This window comes from Geotrypetes seraphini, chromosome 7, assembly GCF_902459505.1.
Source record: "Geotrypetes seraphini chromosome 7, aGeoSer1.1, whole genome shotgun sequence".
NCBI classification, from domain to species: Eukaryota; Metazoa; Chordata; class Amphibia; order Gymnophiona; family Dermophiidae; genus Geotrypetes; species Geotrypetes seraphini.
The window spans coordinates 31,636,721-31,660,511 of NC_047090.1; the positions used below are offsets into that span (position 1 = coordinate 31,636,721).

At 43.6% G+C, this 23,791-nt stretch overlaps 1 protein-coding gene across 1 annotated transcript in view; it reads left to right on the forward strand.

Moving 5' to 3' along the window:
- DCN (decorin) overlaps positions 1-23,791 on the forward strand; it is a 75,377-nt gene that overhangs the window by 14,236 nt on the left and 37,350 nt on the right. Inside the window, exon 2 of the mRNA XM_033951777.1 lies at positions 7,610-7,859. Within this exon, the coding sequence (XP_033807668.1) occupies positions 7,646-7,859 (214 nt within the window). The 5' untranslated portion in view covers positions 7,610-7,645. The remainder of the gene's footprint in view (positions 1-7,609; positions 7,860-23,791) is intronic.

The window sequence follows — 23,791 nt, forward strand, 5'->3', positions numbered from 1 at the left end:
TCCTTCCTTCCTCTCTTTCTTTCTTTCTTTCTTTCTCTCTCCCTCCCACATCTCTCCTTCCACCCCACCCATCCATATCTCCTCTCAGTCCTCTGCTGTCCCTGAGTTGGAGGAGAAAGATGTCAGGGAAGGGACGCGTGCAGAGAGAGTCGACCACAGGTAAGCTGGCTGCCAGCAAGATGCCGCTCCCTTGAGAGTGCCGAGGCTGCTGCCTCAGTTGGTGTTTCTCTGCCGTAGGATCTCTGTCGGCCCTCTTACTATCGGCAATTTGGGGCGAGGCCATGGCGCCTGTGGCCTCCCCCGTTCCAACGCCTATGATTTTCATAAAGTTGCTTAAAGAAGTAGCAAAAAAAAAAAAAAAAAAAAGCCAATTGCCATGAAGGAAGATAAACAGTTCATATCCCAAGCATTGTTTGTAATATTACAAAAGTTTACTATGGAAATAATTTTTTAAAATATTCTCAGGGGCTGATTCTACAAACAGCGTCCCAACCGTAGGCAGCAGAAGACATCCTACCGCCGTCTTACCGGTCAATCGGGAGCACATTAAAAAAAAAAAATAAAAAAAATCCATGCCACGAAGAATGCATACAATATAGTTTCTGACTCATGTCTTTGAAGGAGTCTAAGCATGCCTACTGACAACTAAGGCCGGCGTGGGCATGGTTTTCACTGGAAGCAGCCTTCGGCATCTTTAAGCATCTCTAAGCATCTCCATAGGTGCAAGACAGACACCTTAAATACAGGCCTGTAAAATGCTGGCCTACATTTAAGGCATCTGTTTTAAAAAGATGCAATTCTCTGAAAGACGCCGATGCGTGACTGACACACAATCGATGGCTGCTTATTAGGCAGCCGCTGAGATCGGCATCCTTTAGAGAATTAGGCCCTCAGTCTACAGGCTCCTTTTACAAAGCTGTGGTAGAGGTTTAAGAACATAAGAATAGCCCTACTAGGTCAGACCAATGGTCCATCAAGCCCAGTAGCCCGTTCTCACGGTGACCAATCCAGGTCACTAGTACCTGGCCAAAAACGAAGGAGTAGCAACATTCCATTCAGAATCCTAAAGAATAGCAATATTCTGGAATCCCAAATAGCAACATTCCATGCTACCAATCCAGGGCAAGCAGTGGCTTCCCCCATGTCTTTCTTAATAACAGACTGGACTTTTCCTCCAGGAATTTGTCCAAACCTTTCTTAAAACCAGCTACGCTATCTGCTCTTACCACAACCTCTGGCAATGCGTTCCAGAGCTTAACTATTCTCTGAGTGAAAAAAAAATGTCCTCCAATTGGTTTTAAAAGTATTTCCCTGTAACTTCATCGAGGGTCCCCTAGTCTTTATCATTTTTGACGGAGTGAAAAATCGATCCTTCTGTACCCATTTTACTCCACTCCTAACCTTTGCAACTGATCCTTTTAACTTCTTTTTAAACATTTTCCTCATTTTAGCAAAGTTGATTTTTCGAAAATTAAACGCCCATACAGTAGATTTCTTTTGCGACGTTACTCCCATGGGCTGGCGATGTAAAAGCTCCAACGCTTATAGGAATCCTATGAGTGTCGGAGCACTTACCTTGCTAGCTTGCGGTAGAAATCTCTACTGCAAATTTGTAAAAGCCAGCATAAATTAGGTACCAAAAGGTGGGAAGATTTTCAGCTCAGATTACAGCCTTAAATTTCTGCTGAAAATTAACCTAAGTAAGATTCTCTCTGCTGAGGCATTTGAATATACTTAGTTTAGGTCACACTTTTTAAGAACCTAAAGGGCCGTTTTACTGAATGGTAGTAAGCACTAACAAGTGCTTACCAACATGTGGTCAAGAGTCAGGCACTAACTGTGGGTTTGGTTCGTGCTTCCCACTAGAGGTTTGCACGGGAACGGGGATCGCGGGAATCCCGCGGGTCCTGCGGGGGTCCCGTGGGAATCCCCCCTAACCCACGGGACTCCCACAGTGACCCCCCTCTGGCCCACGGGACTCCAATGGGGACCCCCCTCTAGCCAACAGGACTCCCAAGGGGATGGAAGGCTTTGGAAGAAGGGTTCGTCAATATAATATAATGGACACGTCAGCCTTAGTAAAAGAGGGGGTTTATAAGTTAATTACCTGAACAGAAAATAAAAAAGGGTTCCACCAAAGAGATTCCACAAGGAAAACAGCAGCACAAACACAAAAGAAACTGTGGAATTCGAGTAATATTTTCAACACAGTTTGTGTTTCGGCCCAATCTGCCTTCCTCAGGGGTCAAAGTTAGTACTATAATTGTGAACAAATATAAAAGCAGCAACACTTCTGTATGGCACACTTGTAGGCATTCAAGGGACCATGTTGCGTCCCTATTTTTTTGGTCCCCTTCATTGTGCGTGAAAATATTTTATCCAGACATTCTTATATTGTAAAAAAAAAACTTTTCTGCTCATCCAGATACCAGGTCAGACTTCTTCTCCCACTGTGTGATTTGACCTTCTTCCTAATTGAAGTAGGTTTTATTGCCTCTTTTTTTAGTGACTGTTTTGTAATATTTTCCCGGTGATGGTCACATATGTGCTTGTATTCCATATGTGTACGTGTTTATAAAATACACATGTACATTGTAGTTCAACCCCTACTCCAGTCAAACTAGGGTTCCAAGTATGCCCATATATATCGGTAATCCTAAAATTCTACATCTATAATTAGGCATGTGAAGAGGAATTCTATGGTTAGAAGCCTGCAATTATGTGCTCCCTGCATTATGAACTGCCTGCTTCGGTGTCGCCCCTCTCTGATGTCACTTCCAGGCCACGCACCTAGGAATTGATATCAGAGGGATAGCCGACACGACATGGGCAGCAAGTTCGTGATGTTGCTCATGCCTGGAAAATTAAAAAGGTACAGGAGACGGGGGGCATGGGAGGGTGCCTACACTTAGCCTTTGCTAGGCGTCCTAAGAGTTCAGCACTGAACTCTTAAATTGATTAATTTTTTTTTTTTTTTTTTGGGGGGGGGGTTGGCTGAAAACTGTCTGATTAAGCCATGCTAATTAAGCCGATTTAAAAAAAAAAAAAATCAGTGTGGATCCTGAACTTAGGCATCGTGTCTAATGAAGGCATCCTCTATAGAACCAAGGCACTGCACATAACATAAATCTTTATTTATATAGAAACATAGAAACATAGAAATAGACGGCAGATAAGGGCCACGGCCCATCCAGTCTGCCCACCCTAATGACCCTCCCCTACCTTTACCCTGTGAATAGATCCCATGTGTCGATCCCATTTGGCCTTAAAATCAGGCACGCTGCTGGCCTCAATCACCTGAAGTGGAAGACTATTCCAGCGATCAACCACCCTTTCGGTAAAAAAGAATTTCCTGGTGTCGCCGCGCAGTTTCCCGCCCCTGATTTTCCACGGCTGCCCTCTTGTTGCCGTGGGACCCTTGAAAAGGAAAATATCTTCCTCTGCCGTGATGCGGCCCGTGAGATACTTGAACGTCTCGATCATGTCTCCCCTCTCTCTGCGCTCCTCGAGCAAGTATAGCTGTAATTTATCCAACCTATACTCGCAAAAGCCTTTCGGTTTGAGGTGGTTTACAAAAAAAGCAGGCTAAGTAGAGTCAGCGGGCTACATGAAAATGCAGATTGATCAAACGAGGTTCACAATGTGACAAGAAAAACAAATCTTTTCAAGAGGGAGGAAGACAAAGGGGCTTACAACAGGGGTGTCAAAGTCAAGGGCCGCAATCCAGTCAGGTTTTCAGGATTTCCCCAATGAATATGCATGAGATCTATTTGCATGCAGTGCTTTCATTGTATGCTAATAGAGCTCATGCATATTCATGGGGGAAATCATGAAAAACCAACTGGATTGCAGCCCGCGAGGAGGGACTTTGACACCCCTGGCTTAGGCAGGAGTCTGTTGATGAATCTTTTTTGAGTGCATCCTTTGAGTGAAGGGAAGGTGAAGAATGATTGACGTTGTGTAGTTCGTCCAGGTCTGGCGAATATCAACTGATTTGTCAGGTTTTTGGGCAGTAGACCATGTAATGCTTTATTGTAGAGTTTTCCACGACTTTGAAAAAGTAATCGAAACGCGGCGTAGAAAAAGAGGGGGGGACGAGTCATTGCTGGAGCAGTATGTATAAGCTAAGTTTACACTTTGCACTGTAAAGTAAAGTTTTATAAAAATTTAAAAAGAAAAATAAAAGTAAAAAACAAAATTAATTAAACTCTGAAAGACTGTATAGTTGAGTACTAATGAGGATTGCAACCGTTAGGTGTTATGTTACATTCGCGGCAATCTGAAGATCCCTAAAACTGAACAGTACTGTAATTTGTTGGTATCAGCGATAATCAACTAGTTGTTATGAAGTAATTGGTTATCAAATGTGGTATACAGTGTTCCCCCGCAAATTCACGGTTGGCGGCTCATGGTCCCGGTCATTCGTGGTATTTTCCGACCACGAATGACCGGGCAGGAGAGGGCAGCCGGAGCGCCGGTGAGTGAAGGAAATCACTCGCTATATGTTCCGACTGCCTCTTCCTATACTAAAGTTGGGTCTTACCAATCAGGAGCTGCGTAGTAAGATTTACGGGAGTTGTAAAAGAGACAGCCAAATTTGAAAAGCACTCAGCTCTCTATTGTCAGCCAATGTAGTCTTTGGTAGAAAGGTGTAATGTGGTCAAACATGGCAGTGTGAGTCCCATCCATGCACCTTCCAAACTTTGTTTCTGTATATACCTACCTGTAAAATATATCCTATGTAAGATATGTGTGTAAAATAGTCTTTAGTCAGATTTTGGACATTTGTGTGCATATATGAACATGCATTCTCAGCATGCAACTGTAAGTGCACACTTTATAGAATTATACCACATATTGGATAAAAGTAAGTGCTGTATTTCTGTGTGCCTATTGTATAACCACAGATAAAACTGCAACATTTTATGATTTTGGAATGTAAAAGCATGCTTCCCATGTGGAACATGCTTTATACAATTATATCTTCAAAGAAGAGGAAGAACAAAGCTTCACAAAAAGAACACGCTGCATTAAACAATGAAAGCTAGCAAACCCGCAACGAATGCCATGGACGAACAAACCAAAAAGAAGTATTTTATTAAGATCAATGGCGCTGTTCCAAGACTCGACGTGAGCCACTTTTCAGCTGTGAAGTCTGCATCAGAATTTCAAACGGAATCCTCAGATTTGTTGTTTTTGAGATCATCACTGACCAGCCCCCGTTTGATGTCTCTTCTTGATCACATCCTGCCTGTTTCAGTTTGGACTCCTGATGCAGGCTTTACAGCCGAAACACGACCCAAATTGAGTCTTTTAACAACACCGGTGGTCTTAATAAAGGATTTCTTTTTGACTTTCTCTCAGGGTATTCGCAGCTGGCATTGTGCTTGTTTTAGGTTTCCGGATCTCGCTGCGCCTATGTCAGGTAGAAACCGACGTTTCAGCCACCGTGCTGTGGCTTTCTTCAGGGTATGCTCTGAAGTCTGCAGTGTGACTTTGGAAATAGTGGGCTCACTGACCTGAATGGGAACAGGGCAGACCACCAATTTGAATTTTGGCGGGAAAGTCAGTTGGTCAGAAATTTGAATTTTGTTGTGAAAGTCCATAGAATGGAAAAAGTCTCTGGTAGGTTCTTTTTGATTTGTTTATCCATTGCATTTACTGTTTGCTGCAGCTTATAGAATTACCTATCATGAGAGTGGTTTTATAAAAGCATTATTTGGGCATACATAGATCACAATCTACTCCTACAATGACAGGAATGTGGGATCTTTTACAAATTTCCATGATCTGGGTACAGGCATGTTTGTGAATGGGTTAGGTATGAGCAGAGTTATTTTACATATGCACTGTATCAATTATGCATTCATACATACTTTACTCATAAATATTACCTCACTCCCATTTAGGTACAAATATCTGTTGATTCAGTTTAGCCATCGTTTCTGCAGCTTTCATTGGGGCAATTTTATAAAGACAAATGTGTGCCTTGATTGTTGTTTTAGAAAGTCTTGTTTTGGACGCCTGAAAATGGGTATTTAGACCTCCATATTGCATGGATAGCCAAATCCGTTTTACAAAGTCAGAATATGGCTGTCTAACACTGCAGTACACTTCTCCTTCCGTATTCGCGGTTTCAGCGTTCGCGTTTTCGATTATTCACGGTTTTTAGCTTGCTTGCTCCTCCCCCCAAATTACATCAGCTTGCATAGAGAAATCACTGATTCCAAGCGTTTACAGAGAAAATCGCCGAATCCCGGCACTTTCTTCACTATGTTTTGCCTCTCCTTCAGGAACAGGCCAGGTCTCCCACCATGTTATTCGTGGTTTCACCATATTCACGATGGGTTTTTAATAGAAAACAGCAAATAACATATAAAAAAGTTATTTGCGTTTTTTCAGTATTTGCGGTTCTGTTAATCCCCTATCACAGCTAATACGGAGGGAGAAATGTATGTTCTTATGGCAGAGGGTGTGGTCTGGGTGTGTTTTGGGGGGACTAGGGAGGCCCTAAATATTGATATCTGATTTCAGTCACAGATGGGGAAGGGTAGTCCAAGGCTAAAAAAGATGGACGTCTATATTTATGTCCCTTGTTTGGCCCCATTCATAATTTGGACGTTTCAGTTTCTAAAACAGATGTTCATGCTGGACTTTTCCAGAACGTGTCTGTTAGAACAGGCTGCATCTTGTTCTAAAACACATGTGAGATGGACATCAGTTTGGGACATTCGGATTTGGATGTCCTTTCAAAAATGCCCCTCTTTACAAGATGATTTTCTTGATTTTACCATTTGATGGTTAAGTATTGTTTTGTTAAGTTTGTTGACTATGTTTTTTGTGGGGGGGGGGGGTTTAGTTCAAAATTTTTATTGTGGTTTTAAACTACAGTACAAAAAATAAAGTAGCATATTACATGGTGCTCGTGTGAGACAAACCAAAGTTATTGAAGTCACGAAGCAATCAATGTTTTGTTCATTGATATTATGTACGTTTGATTGTGAGCTACTTAGGCTTGTAAGCGGAGTATAAATATTTTAAATGAAATTAAATAAAAATAAATTGATACCTTCTTATCCTGTCAACCTAAACAATCTATTATAAAATAACCCTTATGGTGTCCAATTCATTAAATTTTAATTTGATTTTTTTGCTGTAATTTCTTACCCTCCTCTTTTACTAAGGTGCGCTATGCTTTTTAGCTCGCGCTAAATATTATCACGCGCTATACACGCAGTAAACGCTAATGCATGCATGTTATCTATGCACACATTAGCGGTTAGTGCACGTGTCGATTTAGCGTGCGCTAAACGCGCACTAAGCACATCTTTGTAAAAGAGGGCCTATACCCCTCTTTTACTAAGGTGTGCTATGCTTTTTAACATACGATAAATATTATCACGCGCTAAACACGTGCTAAACGCTAATGCGTGCATGTTATCCTAAGGACGCATTAGCGGTTAGCGCCCGCGTTGATCTAGCCCGCGCTAAACATGCGCTAAAACGCTTAGCGCACCTTTGTAAAAGGAGCCCTTAGTCTGTATTAGAAAACTCTGCACAGAACTATTGACTCAACTCCTAACGATCTAAACCTGATTTTAATTTCTAGGCTCCTTGGTGCTTCCTTGAACACACGAACTAAGCCATGAGGACTGCCGTTTTCTTTCTCCTCTTTCTATCGGTTTGCTGGGCCAAACCATTTTACCAGAAAGGTTTATTTGACTTCATGCTGGAAGATGAAGCGTCTGAAGGGTCGGCGTTTCCACCCGGCACAGATTCTTTACCGCTGCCACCATTTGAACATGTTTGCCCCTTTCGCTGTCAATGTCATCTTCGAGTTGTGCAGTGCTCCGACTTAGGTAAGATGTGTCGTCATATTGTTAACATATTTACAGCTAATACGTTGAGACCGGCGGTTTCAAACTCAAACCCTTTGCAGGGCCACATATTGGATTTGTAGGTACTTGGAGGACCTCAGAAAAAATAGTTAATGTCTTATTAAAGAAATGACAATTTTGCATGAGGTAAAAGTCTTTATAGTTTATAAATCTTTCCTTTTGGCTAAGTCTTAATAATAATATTATCATTTATAGCTAAAGAGACATATGATGAAGAAACTGTTTAATTTTACTTTTGTGATTATGATAAAAATACCGAGGGCCTCAAAATTATACCTGGCGGGCCGCGAGTTTGAGACCACTGAGTTAAGGGGAACGGTTAATCTGCTGGATGGGTTGGAGGGCAGAGGGGAGAACAGGACAATCAAGCCATTGTGACATCACTGATGAGGTTGGCTCTTATTGGTGGAATGAGGCATTATGACATCACAATCTCAGCTCTGCTTCCCAAAGGCAAACAGGATGTCATGGTTACAGTTAAACCAGTGGTCTCAAATTCAAACCCTTTGCAGGGCCACATTTTGGATTTGTAGGTACTTGGAGGGTCACAGAAAAAATAGTTATGGGTTCTTTTACTAAGGCGCGCTAGCCGATTTAGCGCACGCTAAATGCTAACGCGTCCATTAGATTCTATGTGTTTGTGATTAGATGTGTTAGTGTTTAGGGTGCGCTAAATCGGCTAGCATGCCTTACTAAAAGGACCTCTACTTTTTCTACGGCCCTCCAAATACCTACAAATCCAAAATGTGGATTATCAGAAGCAATTAAAGAAAGATTTATAAATCTTTCCTTAATTGCTTCTGATAATTTCAGCTATACACAACTGAAAGCAGAGCAATATGCAGAAAGTGAAAAAGTATCAACAGCTCTCACCTCCTTCAGCACCGGACACACGCACAAGCTGCGCTGCCTCCAACCATTGCTCCAATCTGCATGTTCTGAAACGTTGCCCGCCTCGCTGCTGTAACCTCACGCAAGCGCTTTCCTGCGTCTGCATGTGATTGGACTCCAGGAAAGCGCTTAAATGAGGATACAGCGAACGCTGGACACTTGTGGAGTGGACAATCATATACAGACTGAGGGCTTCAAAACAGTACCTGGCGGGCCGCGAGTTTGAGACCACTGGTGTAGATTATAGTTGGTTTATGTCAAAATAAGTGTTTATCACTGCACTTTCATAGTTACCCTTCGTAACTGGATCAAGTCACCCAAAATCATATTGGTCTTTGGAGGCAACGTAGGCGATCCTTAGTTGGGTTTTGACAAATGATGACTTTCAGAAAAAGAGATATGTATTCGCTAGATATTCAATGCACTAAAAATATGTATTTGTGAAGGCCAGAAAAAAAACAACAACCCACAGAACAAAGCAGAGGAGAGACCATTACAATCTCTTCATGTATGTTCTCTCCATCTCTTATCATACTTTAAGCCTATTCCCCTAGATTCTATATATGGGGCTCTAATTTGTCAACACTGAAACTTGGCCAGAGTTAGGCGAGAGATTCTATAAGGGGAATGTACTCCCTCTACAATCAACCTTGATGCAAATCTTTTCCAGTGGCCATTTCTGAGTGCCATTTGCCGACTCTAGTCTATGGTGTCTGGCATCTATCTCCTTCCTCCCTTTCTCATTCTCTCGTTCTGCCACATCTCAGATATACATTCAAAACACTTTTAACAGGCATTCAAACTCATACTGTCATGACTATAATCTCACAAACTGATGAATTAAGCAGCACATGCATTCTCAAGTTTATTACTAATAGAAACACCTGTATCTACACTTACAGGACTGTGATGGGATAGAAAAGGAAATAAATAAATAAAATAAATGTCTAGATTTACCCAAACATGTCTCCTTTATAGAGGACTGTCCGAGTATCTGGTCAGCTTTCTTCAGTGTCAGGGTATTCTCCCCTGCCTGTCCCCTACCTCCCTCCTGGTCGAAATTGAATCTTTGGGCCAGCCAGCGGCAGTGAGGTGAGTCTGCCGCCGTTCGCTTGCCCCTCTATGAAGTATCCCGCCTATGGGGGAACAGGAAGTTGCTCCAGAGAGAAGGCTTCCGGGGCAGGCTGACAGCAGCAGGCTCACCATGCTGCTGCTGGCTGACCCGGAGATTCAATTTCGGTGAGGTGGGGACAGGCAGGGAAGTCATAGGGAGAGAGAAAAGCATCATCCTGATTGGTGTTGGGGAGGGGGAGAGGAGAGAGAAGCACTCTCCTGCAAGGGGGGGGGGGGCAGAGAGAACCATCCTGTGGGGTGAGGAGAGGGGCTGAGACTGGTGAAAGACAAATTAATGGACTTGGATGATATGTTTGTAGTCTGAAACTATCTTAAAGAAGGACTTTGAAGTGACTTATTTGAAAAATAAATCTAGATAAATAATTAGAATAAGCACATGGATCCCAGTACCAGCACGCATACAACACAAATTCTACTGCACCCTATTCAAAGCCCTAAATGGAAATGGACCAAGATATCTGAACAACCTACTAATCAGGAAAAACACATTCAGACCAAGGAGAACTCAAGCACACTTTACCCCCCCCCCCCAATCAAAGGCATGCAAAGCAAAAAAATATATGATGGTCTACTAGCCACCAGAGCAACGAAAATAGACCGCCACCTCTCAAATCTGCTGACCACGACGCCCAACTACAAAACATTCAGGAAAGAACTGAAAACCATACTATTCAAGAAATTTATCAAATGATCTAACCAAACCAATGATCTAACCAAACCCTTCCCAGATCCCGACGCATACTATAGCTATCAATCTTGTAATCTCCCTGAGAATGCCCACACTAATTTCTTGTTGTAAACCGCCTAGAACTGAAAGGTATTGGCGGGATAGAAGACAACGATGTAATGTAATATAATAGTAGGGGGTATCTCATATGTATGGCTGTGATCCGTGTTTTGGCTACTTGGCCCATTAACACTCAGAATTTGGTATAAAAGGAAAACGTTTTGTGATCTTGTTTTTGGCTGCCCATTGTTTTGCAACTATCTTGGACAGAGATGTTTGTGCAGCTGGTTGTTATACTCTTGCGCCGTCTGTCTTGAGATTCCATCTCTTGTGTTATATAACTGTGCCGGTGTTTCACCAACTGTTTTTTGAACCTTTTCCTAAAGGTTAGAAGCACTTCAAGAGATCTGATGTATAGGGGCAGTTGATTCCAATAGCTTGATATGAAATTGGAGTAGGACCGTCGACTGGCATTCTGGTGAAGGAGGGCACGACCAGGGGTATTTGGAGAGAGCAGTCTGTTCAGGATGTATGGAGGAAACTTAGCTAACATATAGCCAAGCACCATGTTGTGCAAGGATTTGTACACAAGCATCAAGCCCTTAAAGACGCATCGTTTAGCTATGGGTAACCAGTGGGCTGATGATAGAGCCTAGGAGACGTGGTCATGGGCTTGAAAGTTCATTAGAAGTCTGATTGTTGCATTTTGTACACGTTGAAGAAGCTGAATATTCTTTGATGTAAGTCCGATGAATAATGTGTTGCAGTAGTTCAGCGGGAGAGGACAAATGCATAGAGAAGATGGGTAAAGTCCGGTTTGGAGAAGTAGTTCCTTATTTTCTGTAGTTGTCGGAGATAGTAGAATAGAAGATAGAAGAGACCACTTCAGAGATATGGTTGGAAAGTGATAGGTTGGAGTTGAGGTGTATCCCCAAGTTGCATGCTTAGAGAAGGGTGGGTGTAGGTGCAGTGCTCTTTGTGGATCCAAAAGGAGTTCTGTTTTGGAGGCATTTAGCTGCAGTTTATTGATGGACATTCAATTTTTGATTCCCGAGAGGCAGTTAAGGAGTCCATGTCTTCTACTCTCCCTTTCACTCCCTTAGAAGTCCAATATATTCGCCCCAAATTTCCTTAAATTAAGATACAGTCTTTGTCTCCACAGCTTCCACCAAGAGGCTCTCTCACATATTTACCGCTCTTTCTCTGTATACTGTAGTGTAGATAAAGAAAGCTTAGAGCCTTTCAGACATATTTCTCTACCTAATACTTTAGTACTCTCATAGATACATCCCTAGAGGCTCTATTAAACTAATCAGAAAACACTTGACACAAGAAAGTATAATGTATTCTATTGTAGTAGCTAGTCAGGGAGAAAATAGGAGGATTTTGGCATATTGCTTTCCCTCCTGTTTCCTGGTAGTGTGGGCGAATTCTCTTCCTCTCTTGTATCCTCCATTCTGAGACAAGGATGTGACTGTAGGGCTGAAAAAGAGGGGAAAATGATTTATAACATAACATTCCTGAAACATCTATCATGGCTCTATCAAACATATAAAGAAGGGTTCAGAAAGAGGCACAGAACCGCATTCCTTAAAATTTGTGTTATCATAATCAGTTGAAAGTACAGCTGCTAGTAAGTAGCGTTAAACAGGGCCAGTGGAATACCTTTTGGGTTGACAAGCCAGCTTTCAATGCTGCCCTGATTGCTAATGATGTGTGGGGTATAAAGTTGGTTGGTCCAGGGCCTACAGTGTTCTGCTACCTATGATAAAAAGTCAAAGCAGAGAGGGACTGAAAGTATAAAACAACCAAGAAGCACAAGGGGCCTTCAAGGCCTGAGGCGTCAAACTTCCATTTATTGAAGGACCCAACACGGTCTGTATTTCGGCATATCCGCCTGAGTCAGGGGTCATTCAATGTAATCCATACAAAGAACAATGGAGAGATAGCCAAACAGATAACACCAAATATTGACTTGCTCAACAATCAGTATCCAAGGTATAGCAGGAGCAAAATTACGCCTGCGTATTAACAGCTGTTAACAGAGGTAGTTAAAACCCTACATATCGAAGGCAATGCAGTGTCCAGCAGCCAAGACCCCTGAAGCAGGCGGATACGCCAAAACGCGAACCGTGTGGGGGTCCTTCAATAAATGGAAGTTTGACTACTCGGGATGTGAAGGCCCCCTTGAGCTTCTTTTTTGAGCTGCTCTCTATGGTAAACACTAGGCTTTGTAGCAAAGGCCAAAAGGCAAAGGCTATTCAGCCATCTTATAAAAAGCTCAACTACTCAGGACAGCTCTGGGAGAACCAATTCACAATATGCTATGACTGTAAAAAAGCCTCCATTACATAGAAAAGAATTACTTTCCAAATATTCCTATTCGATTCAGTTCAGCCCCCAAATGCATGATTTGTATCAAGTTTAAGTTTCAAGTTTATTCTGTGACTTGATAAATCGCTTAATCAAATATTCTAAGCGATGTACACTTTAAATTTAACAATTATTAAATATAAAAAACAAAAACAACAATACAGTACATACAATTATTAAATAATGGGTAAAAACTCATGATTATTAACATTGATAAATGGGAAAGAAGGGAAGAACTACAATTCATAAAGTAAAGAAGAAACATTGAGGGGAAACACAAAAGGAAATGATTAACATAGGTTTCATATAGAAAAACATAATACTAAAACTAAAATTATAATATAAAAGCATCTTTAAAAAGGAAAGTTTTAAGTTCAGTTTTAAATTTTCCAAGTTCTTTTTCCTCTCGTAAGAAAATAGGAAGAGCGTTCCATGTCTGTGGTGCAGTACAAGAAAAAATAAATTGTCTCCTTGTATTGATAATTTTTAACGAAGGGACAGATAGCAGATTTTGTTCGCTAGAACGTAATATTCTTTTTGTAGAATAAGGAACAAGAAAACGATATAAAAATGCTGGGGTCTTGTTAATCAGAGTCTTAAAGATAATTAAACATAGTTTATAAGTAATTCTGTAATTGACAGGGAGCCAATGAGCCTCTTTGAGGAGTGGTGTCATTGGCAGGTATGGGGGGGTCCAGGGATGTTGAGGGGGGTCCAGTAATGTTGGGGGGATGCAGGGGGGAATGTCAGAGGGATGTTGGGGATGTCAGGGAGAGTGGTATAGATTTCTGTGGCTCAGCTGATCCTGGCGGGGGAATCCCCATCAGCTGAGCCGGCAGGAATCCCCCAAGCCAGCTCAACTGATGGGGATTTCTCTGCTGCCAAGTTTCAAGTTCAAGTTTCATGGCTTGATATACCGACCATCAGATGTATCTGGGTGGTTTACAGAGTTGGAGGTTGGCGATTTGGTATGATCATTTTTCACCTAGTGGGAGGAGCAGCTGGATGTCATTGGCGTAGGAGTGGATTTTAATGTTGTACTTCTGGGCTATATCGATGACAAGTCTGATGTAGAGGTTAAATAGGAGGGGGGATAGAAGGGCACTTTGGGGAATTCCTTATTTGATAGGCTTGGGGTTAGATTTGTGCGGCCCTAGTAGGACTGTTTGGGTTCTTTGGTGAAGGAAGGAGGTGAACCACTGGAGGGCAGAGTCCTTGATTCCAGAGTCATGGGGTCTGGATAAGAGGAGGTGGTGGTCGATAGTGTCAAAGGCAGCGCTGAGGTCAAGTAGGACTAGTAGGGCATCGCTGCCTTTGTCGAGTATCGACCAGCTGACATCAATGATACCAAGGAGTATGGACTCTGTGCTGTGGCCTGTTCGGAAGCCAGATTGTGCGGGGGACAGGGCGGCTTGTTCTTCAATGAAAGGGTGTAATCGGCGAAGTACTATTCGTTCTGGGAGTTTGGAGACAAATGGGAGGTTGGAGACTGGGCGGTAGTTGCCGGGTTCGTTAGGGTCGAGGGTGGGTTTTTTGAGAGTGGGTTTGATAATAGCCTACTTCCAGCTGAGAGGAATAGGAGGAATTTTTTTTCACTCAGAGAATAGTTAAGCTCTGGAACGTGTTGCCAGAGGTTGTGGTAAGAGCGGATAGCGTAGCTGGTTTTAAGAAAGGTTTGGACAAGTTCCTGGAGGAAAAGTTCATAGACTGTTATTGAGAAAGACATGGGGGAAGCCACTGCGTGCCCTGTACTGGTAGCATGGAATGTTGCTATTATTTGGGATTCTAGAATCTTAAGTTTCTCTTTCGGATTCCAGAATCTTGCTATTCTTTGGGATTCTGAATGGAATGTTGCTACTCTTTGGGTTTTGGCCAGGTACTAGTGACCTGGATTGGCCACCGTGAGAACGGGCTACTTGGCTTGATGGACCATTGGCTATACTTGGCTTGATGGACCAGTAAGGCTATTCTTGTGTTCTTATGTGGATCCACATCCAACTTGCGTGTCAGGATGTAGACCTCATTTCAGTTCACCTCTATAAAGGGTGCCAGTCTCGGAATGCCCATTGTAGAACACAGTTCATCACTGATTTTTTTTTGGGTGGTGAATTTTTAGTACCATATACTGAATCCGGCCTATAGGGTCCAATATCCAGCCTGCGTCGGTAAGCAGCTTGTAAGTCGCTCACAGCAGTGGGCTGAACTAACCTTGGATATCCCACGCCAGGACATACAACAGAAATCCCTCAGGGCCCTATCCAGAAATTATCCAGACACTAGCTGATAATCAGAGCTAGTCCATGGTACCTAACTGGGCAAAGAAAGGACTGCTTTATATGAGGACCTATCTGCTCAGTTAGCTATGCAAGCACTGGCACTGAATATTTGCTGGCACCAGCACAGCTGCCGGCTCCTCCCAACTCCGCCCCCGTGATGCCCTCTCCTGCCTAGTTTCAGTTTGGCTAGAGAATAGTTAAGCTTTGGAATGCGTTACCAGAGGATGCGGTAAGAGCAGTTAATGTAGCCGGTTTTTAAAAAGGTATGGACAAGCTCCTGGAAGAAAAGTCCATAGTCTGCTGTTGAGATGGTAGCATGGAATGCTGCTACTATTTGGGATTTTGCCAGGTCCTTGTGTCTTGGATTGGCCTCCGTGAAGATGGTATACTGGTCTAGATTAGGGAGCTGCACGGGAATGGCGACGACGGGAATCCCGCCGGACCCACGGGGATCCTGCGGGTTCTCCCTTCAGGTCACGGGAATCCTGTGGGGATGCCCCCTAGGGTCGTGGGAATCCTGCGGAGTTCGAAGCAATTCGAGCCGCGAGGCTCATCTTCTTTTCCCTACCTGCTCTGCCGCAGCACACAGCCGACCGGAAGTCTTTCCGATGTCAACACTGACGTCGGAGGGAGGGCTTAAGCAATATTTTTCCAGCATTACCAAAGATTCCTCATTATGGATATACAATTGCATTCAATACCCAAAAGAAATATTTCAGCAGTTGGTCAGTCACATTGAAATACTTAAAAAATTCCTTTGAAGAAACATATCGGTTAGCATTTGTCTGTAAATCATATGTTTAAGTAAAAATGATTCAAAGGATTAGGAACTGAGCACAAATAGATGAAGACAGATGTTTGCAAACAGCATTCATTCTGCGAGTTTAAGTTAGATTTAGAATTAGATATTGTCGTTTTCTGGGGGAGGGAGTGCATTTTGGATACAAGGCATGAACTTGGGAAAGAGGATGGAGGAAAGGAGGGAAAGAGATGTTGAGGTGGGGGAGGGAATGCGTTTTTGAACACAGAAGGCATGAACTTAGGAGAGAGGAAGGGAGGGAAAGAGATGCTGAGATGGGGGAGGGAATGCGTTTTTGAACACAGAAGGCATGAACTTAGGAGAGAGGAAGGGAGGGAAAGAGATGCTGAGATGGGGGAGGGAATGCGTTTTTGGACACAGAAGGCATGAATTTGGGAGAGAGGAAGGGAGGGAAAGAGATGCTGAGGTGGGGGAGGGAATGTGTTTTGGGACACAGAAGGCATGGACTTGGAAGAGAGGAAGGGAGGGAAAGAGATGGTTGTGTACACGGGAATGGAAGAAAGGAGAATTTTTGGTCATAGGGAGGGAGTGAGGTACAGATGAGAGGGAGAAATATTGTGGTGGAAAGGGAACAGTGGGACAGATTGAAATGGATGCAAGAGTGAGGAATGTTGGACATAGTGGTGAAGGGAATGGAGGGAGAGATGTGGCATGGTGCTGGAGAGGGGTGGTAGAAGGAGAAATGTTGGGCATGGGGCTGGTGGGCAGGCACGAAAGATGAGAAAGGGATAAATGCTGGACCATGGAAGGAGAAATCCAATGGACAGCAACAGAAGAATTTACAGAAGATGGGAAAGCGGAAAAAAGAAACTGGGACCAACTTTATGGAAAAATAAGTCTCCAGACAACAAAGGTAAAAAACGGAATTTATTGACTAAAATATGTTAGCTTTGGGAAATGTATATAGCAGATGTCTTTGTATTGTGTTCAAAAGAAAAGGAAATGCATTTCTGGTTTTATTTCTACAGTGTTGAAGTACTTGCTGACCCTTACTGTGACTGGTGGGGATCCCCAAGCACCGCCAGCAAAGGACCTCCTCTAGAGACGGCCAGAACTCCCCTCCACCAAGCACAGCAGTCGCTGGCAGCATCCATGAGCCACTGAGGTGCCAGCGTCAGTGACACAGGGACGCTTCTGCTGCCTGCCAAGCTTGGCAAAAGGGACCCCCGGCCAACTGCAAAGGAAGTCCTCAGCTGACAGCTTGAGGGTTCTCATCAGCTGAGTATTTATATTTTATATTTACATTAGAGGCTCTGGTAGAAACCCGTTTACAAAGTATGTATTCTTCCCAATTAATATTTCCAAATTAATAAAATCTCTTTGCTTATTTGTAAATGGGTCTATTCCAGAGCCTTTAATTCAGTAGCATAATTAAATGAAATAACTATTTCTGAAGTTTATAGGGACGGGCGGGGACGGAGGGGATTTCTCGCGGGGACGGGTGGGGACAGAGGAATTCCTCACGTGGTCGGGTGGGATTTTGGTGTGGATAGGTGGGGACGGGTGGGATTTCTGTCCCTGCGCAACTCTCTAGTCTAGATGGCCCATTGGTCTGACCCTGTAAGGCTATTCCTGTGTTCTTATGTGAGCCAAGTATAGGACAATGAAGCCATTGTGACATCACTGATGAGGTTGGCTCTTAGGCGTTGGTGGAATGAGACATTATGACATCACAATCTCAGCTCTGGAATGCTGCTATTATTTGAGTTTTTGTCCGGTACTTGTCACTTGGATTGTCTTCCATGATGACAGGATACTGGGCTAGATTGACCATTGGTCTGATCCAGTAAGGCATGTTCTTATGTTTTTATACTGGTGGCTGGACCACTGAGCCTCTCCTACCTGCTTAAATTGCTTTGAATATCAATCCCTCCAACCTAGGAGACCTTCTTTTAAAATGATCCCCTTACAAGGTCAATTTTCAAAAAGCTGCTTAGCTGTGAAAATAATCAGACATTTGCTGGTTATTTTTAGACAAATTTCCAGCCAAACCTACCCAACTGCCTAAAACCACCTAGATTAGTGTTTCTTAACTCGGTCCTGGAGTACCCCCTTGCCAGTCAGGTGTTCAGGATATCCACAATCAATATGCATATCATATATTAAATATCAGCAACAGTAGGAAATCAACTGCTTTTTACACCTCAGCAGCAGCGGAACTATCCGCAACTACCAAGAGCCCACAGATTCAATCCAGCCAAGAGTTTGAGCTCCACCTCCCCCTGCAGTCCACTAGGAAGATCAACTGTTTTTTACACCTAAGCAGCAACAGGACCAGCCACCACTACCGAGAGCCCTTTGCCCTGATCCAGCCAGACAAGTAAGCTCTTCCCCCAGCATTCCGTTGGAAAAATCAATATACTTGCTTTTAAATATTATCAGAAGTAGGAGATCAACTGCTTTTACACCTAAGCAGCACCAAGACCAGCCGCCACTATCGAGAGCCTTTGTCCCAATCCAGCCAGACATGTATGCTCTTCACCATACAATTTGTTGGAGAGATCAATCTGCCTGCTTTTAAATATCAGCAGCATTGGGAAAACAACTGCTTTTACACCTAAGCAGCAGCGGGTCCATCCGCAACCACCAAGAACCCACAGACCCGATCCTGCCAGGAGCGTGAACTCCTCCCCCTGCAGTCCATTGGAGAGATCAATCTGCCTGCTTTTAAATATCAGCAGCAGAGGAGATCAACTGCTTTTACATCTAAGCAGCAATGAGACCAGCCACAACCACCGAGAGCACTCAGACCCGATCCTACCAAGAGTGTGAACTCTTCCCCCCCTGCAATCCGCTAAGAAGATCGACTGTCGGCTCCGGGCGGCTTTCCCACAGAGGAGAGAATCCTGCATTCACCGTGGACCTCATCTGGGGCAGCCTCCTTGGAGCGGCTGGGGCACGGGCAGTGTGTCTGGGAGGGAATGCATGGATGGGAGAACATCGCAGGGGAGGAGACATAGGCATCCTGGGACTGTCGGCCAGAAGAAGCCCTTTCTGGATACGTCAATCGCTCCTCCTAAACTTACTTGCTCCACTTCATCACTGACGCTGACCCATTCTGCTTCTATTCCTTTCTCTCCTCTCTTCTACCTTCCAAAGTATTTAGATTAATGCTGTCTTTTTAAAATGTTTATTTTATTTTTATTTTTCCTCTAACTCTACTTTTCACTTCACTATTACCCTCCAGGTACTTTAGTTAGATTGTGAGCCTTCGGGACAGTAAGGGAATTTTCCAAGTACCTTTCTTATTTCTAATCTTAATGTATATTTTCTGTAAACCGCTTAGAACCTAACGGATGTAGCGGTATATAAGAAATAAATTACATTACATTACATAAACTTGATTTGCATACACTGCCTCTATTATATGCACATTGATTTCATGCATAGTCACTGTAGATATCCTGAAATCCTGATTGACATGGACCGAGATGAGCAACAATGACAGACAGAGTTTCACTCCCCTATATTTAGAAATATTATTTGTAAGGCAGGGTTTTAGTGAGCTTTGTGTCAATCCACCCTAAGAATGCTCCAAAGACGCCTGGCTTTTGCCCAGCTAACTATGGCTGCCTCATAAGTGTAGATGGTCATATCTGAAAACCTTTGAAAACTTTAATCTGAAGTTAGCCAGTAGAACCTTTTCACAGTTGACCCCTTGGTGACCTTTCAAGATAAGTAGCTTCCTTTCTATGGTGCTTTAAATTTTCACCACAACCAAAACAGTTATGACAAAATTATATCCCATAATGTTTAACTATCATTGAATGTGGCTTACAGAGAACTCAGAAACCTTCTGTTTACAATTGCCATATGGATGTCTTCACTTAAAAAGGCCCTTGCAGGGCTCTGGCAAAAAATCAGCTGCTTCAAATTGTAGACTGTGTGCAAGTCATAATATGTTATAGAAGTTACTTGATTCAAAGTTCTCTTTTGAAAGGTTTAGTGAACAGTCCCTTAATTTTGAGCCAAGACACTTTGAAAGTTCCTTATAGAATAATAGACATGTGTATCAAAACAGTACTACAACCCTCCTGTATACTGCAGTGATGTGATTGCATCTGTCTTCATCGAAGCATTGGGGTAGCCTATGTGAAGAGGTAGTTAAAACCCTAAATAGCAATGGCACAACAGTGTCCAGCAGCCAAGAAAACTGGGGTGACCAGGCTGAAATGGTTTACTGGTGGAGACCAACACTGTAGCAGGGTATGGGGGTGAGGGGTGGGTGGGATAAATCTAGAGGCAATGAAAGGAAAAGAGGTGAAAAGTCAGGTAAAAGATAGAAACATGATGGCAGATAAAGGCCAAATGGCCCATCTATTCTGCCCATCCTCAGTAACCATTATCTCCTCCTCTCCCTAAGGCTCTTAACATTTGCATCTCCTCTTCCTATAGGCTAAGGCTCTTTACTCCTGTATTGTGATGTCATAGAACTTTATGGTTATAGAAACATTTTAACATGATGGCAGATAAAGGCCAAATGCTGCCCATCTAGTCTGCCCATCTGCAGTAACCATTATCTTTTTCTCTCTCTAAGAGATCCCACATGTCTATCTCAGGCTTTCTTGAATTCACACAGTCTTTGTCTCCACCACCTCTTCCAGGAGACTGTTCCACTCATCTACCACCCTTTCTGTAAAAAAGTATTTCCTTAGATTACTCCGCAGCCTATCACCTCTTAACTTCATCCTATGCCCTCTCATTCCAGAGCTTCCTTTCAAATGAAAGAGACTCGACTCATGCACATTTACATTATGTAGGCATTTAAACGTGTCTATCATATCTCTTCTCTCCTGCCTTTCCTCCAAAGTATACAGATTGAGATCTTTAAGTCTGTCCCCATATGCCTCTTGATGAAGACCACGTACCATTTTAGTAGCCTTCCTCTGGACCGACTCCATCCTTTTTATATCTTTTGGAAGGTGCAGCCTCCAGAATTGTACACAATATTCTAAATGAGGTCTCACCAGAGAATGATGTGCAAAGAGATGTGGAAGGAGAGAAGGTGTTGGGTTTCATACAAGAATTTTTAAGCAAGTATACCCAAGGTGGATAAGTCCCAACTGGTTAGACCGAATGGATCATTTTGGGGGTTATCATTTACTGTATTACTGTTTTACAAACATGCCAAGCCCAGTGCTTGGATCCTATCCCATAGGTGTCAGCTGTGTGGGTACCTTCACTGTGAGTAGAGGAGTAGCCTATGATCCTGGGGAACTGGGCTCAATTCCTCCTGAAGCTCCTTGTGACCCTGGGCAAGCCACTTAACCTCCCATAGCCCTTGGTACAAAATAAGTACCTAAGTAATCTAATCTTTGATTTTTTTTTTTTATACCGATTCATCCCAACAGGAGGGCTCGACTCGATTAATAAAATATTAATAAAATTATATAAGCGATTAGAACAGAAACTAAGGGGGTAATAATCAAAATTTTAAAAAAGTCTAAAAAGTGTCCTAAGTGGCTACTTGGATGATCAAAAAGCCTGATCGTCCAAGTACCCATAACCAAAGCTGGTTTATAGACGTATCTAAAACCAACTTAGGCCTTTCCCCTGCCTCTAAATGCACAGAGAGAAAAGAGGTGTGTTTAGAGGAGGAGAAAGGGCGGGCAGTGGGCGGGAGGTGGGCCGACCTACTCCTAGGCGTACAACAGGTATAACTAATACAGTTTAGTCGGCACTTAGACATTTTTCACTTAGATGAAATAAAATCAGGTCTAAGTGCTGAAAAACGGGCCGCTGAGCTGATGGCCATTGGCGCCATCAGTTCAGCGGCCCGGCAACCTAACCATCGCGGCAGGAGAGATGCCTCATCTCCCCTACCGTGATGCCATCTCTCTTCTACCCGAACTGCCATGACCCGCGGCAGTTCGGGTAGAGGAGTGATTGCATCGCGGTAGGGGAAATGAGGCATTTCTCCTGCTGCGATGCATCACTCCCCCCACACACACAACATTGGGGCAAGAGGGAGCTCAAGCCCTCTTGCCCCAGCCAACCGCGGCACCCCCGACATATCAGGGCAAGAGGGAGCCCAAGCCCTCTTGCCCCGCCGATCGTGCCCCCCCCCCCCTGACTCGTTCGGGCCAGGAGGGAGCCCAAGCCCTCCTGGTCCAGCTGATCCTCTACCCCCACCCCCCACTACATTACGGGCAGGAGGAATCCCAGGCCCTCCTGCCCTCGACGAACCTCCCTCCCCCCAACGTCCACCCCCCAGAACCCCCGATCGGCCCCCTTCCCAGCCGACCCGCAACACCTCGGCTGACCCCACGACCTCCCCACCCCCACTCCCCTTCCCCGTACCTTTAGGTAAGTTGGCCGGACAGACGGGTGCCAAACCCGTCCGTCCGGCAGGCAGTCCTCCGATGAATGGGGCCGGATTGGCCCAGCCTAACCAAAGCCCCGCCTACTGGTGGGGCCTAAGGCGCCTGGGCCAATCAGAATAGGCCCGGGAGCCTTAGGTCCTGCCTGTGGGTGGGGCCTTAGGCACATGGGCCCAACTCCGTCTGAGTAGGAAGGCAGTGGCCTAATGCCTTGTCTTTTGCTCATGCCCCAAGCACGTCAGTGGCTTTGCTATTATTCTTCATGTTACATGGTAAAAAAAACTCTTTCAGGAAAGTAAAACCTTGCTGCCCCCACTGCATTGAATCACCCATTATCTTCTCAAAGTTAAATTGTGGAGTGGAGAAGGGACCTAGTGGTTAGGGCTGCAGCCTTAGCACCCTTACGTTGTGGGTTCAAGCCACTACCAATCCTTGTGACCCTGGACAAGTCACTTAACTCTCCGTTGCTCAGGTACATTAGTCGGATTGTGAGCCCACCAGGACATATAGGGAGAAACACTTGAGTACCTAGGCTATATTTATTTATTCAGTTTTCTATACCTTTTTCCCAAGGAACTCAGAACAGTTTACATAAATGTATTCAAGTACTCAAGCATTTTTCCTCGACTGCCCCGGTAGGCTTACAATCTATTTAATATACCTGGGGCAATGGGGGGATTAAGTGACTTACCCAGGGTCATAAGATTTGAGCCCACCTCCCCAGAGTGCTGAGGCTGTAACTTTTAGCCACTGTGCCATACACTCCCCTATAAGCAATGTATAAATACTAACCTAAATAAACTCCCCACTGTTATCACTTTTTTTTTCAGCATGGCTACCATCATCTGGTCAAACGATTTCAGTTTATAATCTTTTGTAATGCTGCGTGTTTTAAAATATACAATTCTCTGTGCCTTATTCTTCTTGCCTCCATTTTCCATGACTTCAGCTCAGTTACGGACTGGTTATTCAGAAACAGTCCCACAGAGAACGCTTAATTGAAACCTTCTGATGTTCTTCTGGCACTCACAATTAAACCAAATGATCTGTTCTACAGAAAACTTGGCTCCGGGTTGAAATTTGGACACAGTTTTTTGTCCGTTTTTTAATTTATTTATTTTTTTTAGGTGGAGTTGTGACACAGAAGGCTTGAAACTCCAGCTTAGTTCAATCACTGTCAAAACTGCTGATGGCAGGATTTTAAGGGGGGGGGGGAGGGAGGGAAGAGTAAAGATTGATATATGTGGCAGGGAATTTATAATACGACAGCTTTTACATAATCCCAAATTTCGCAAGTAAGACATTCTACACAAATCGGTAGAAAAACCTTGCTAGTTAGTTAATTACAGAAA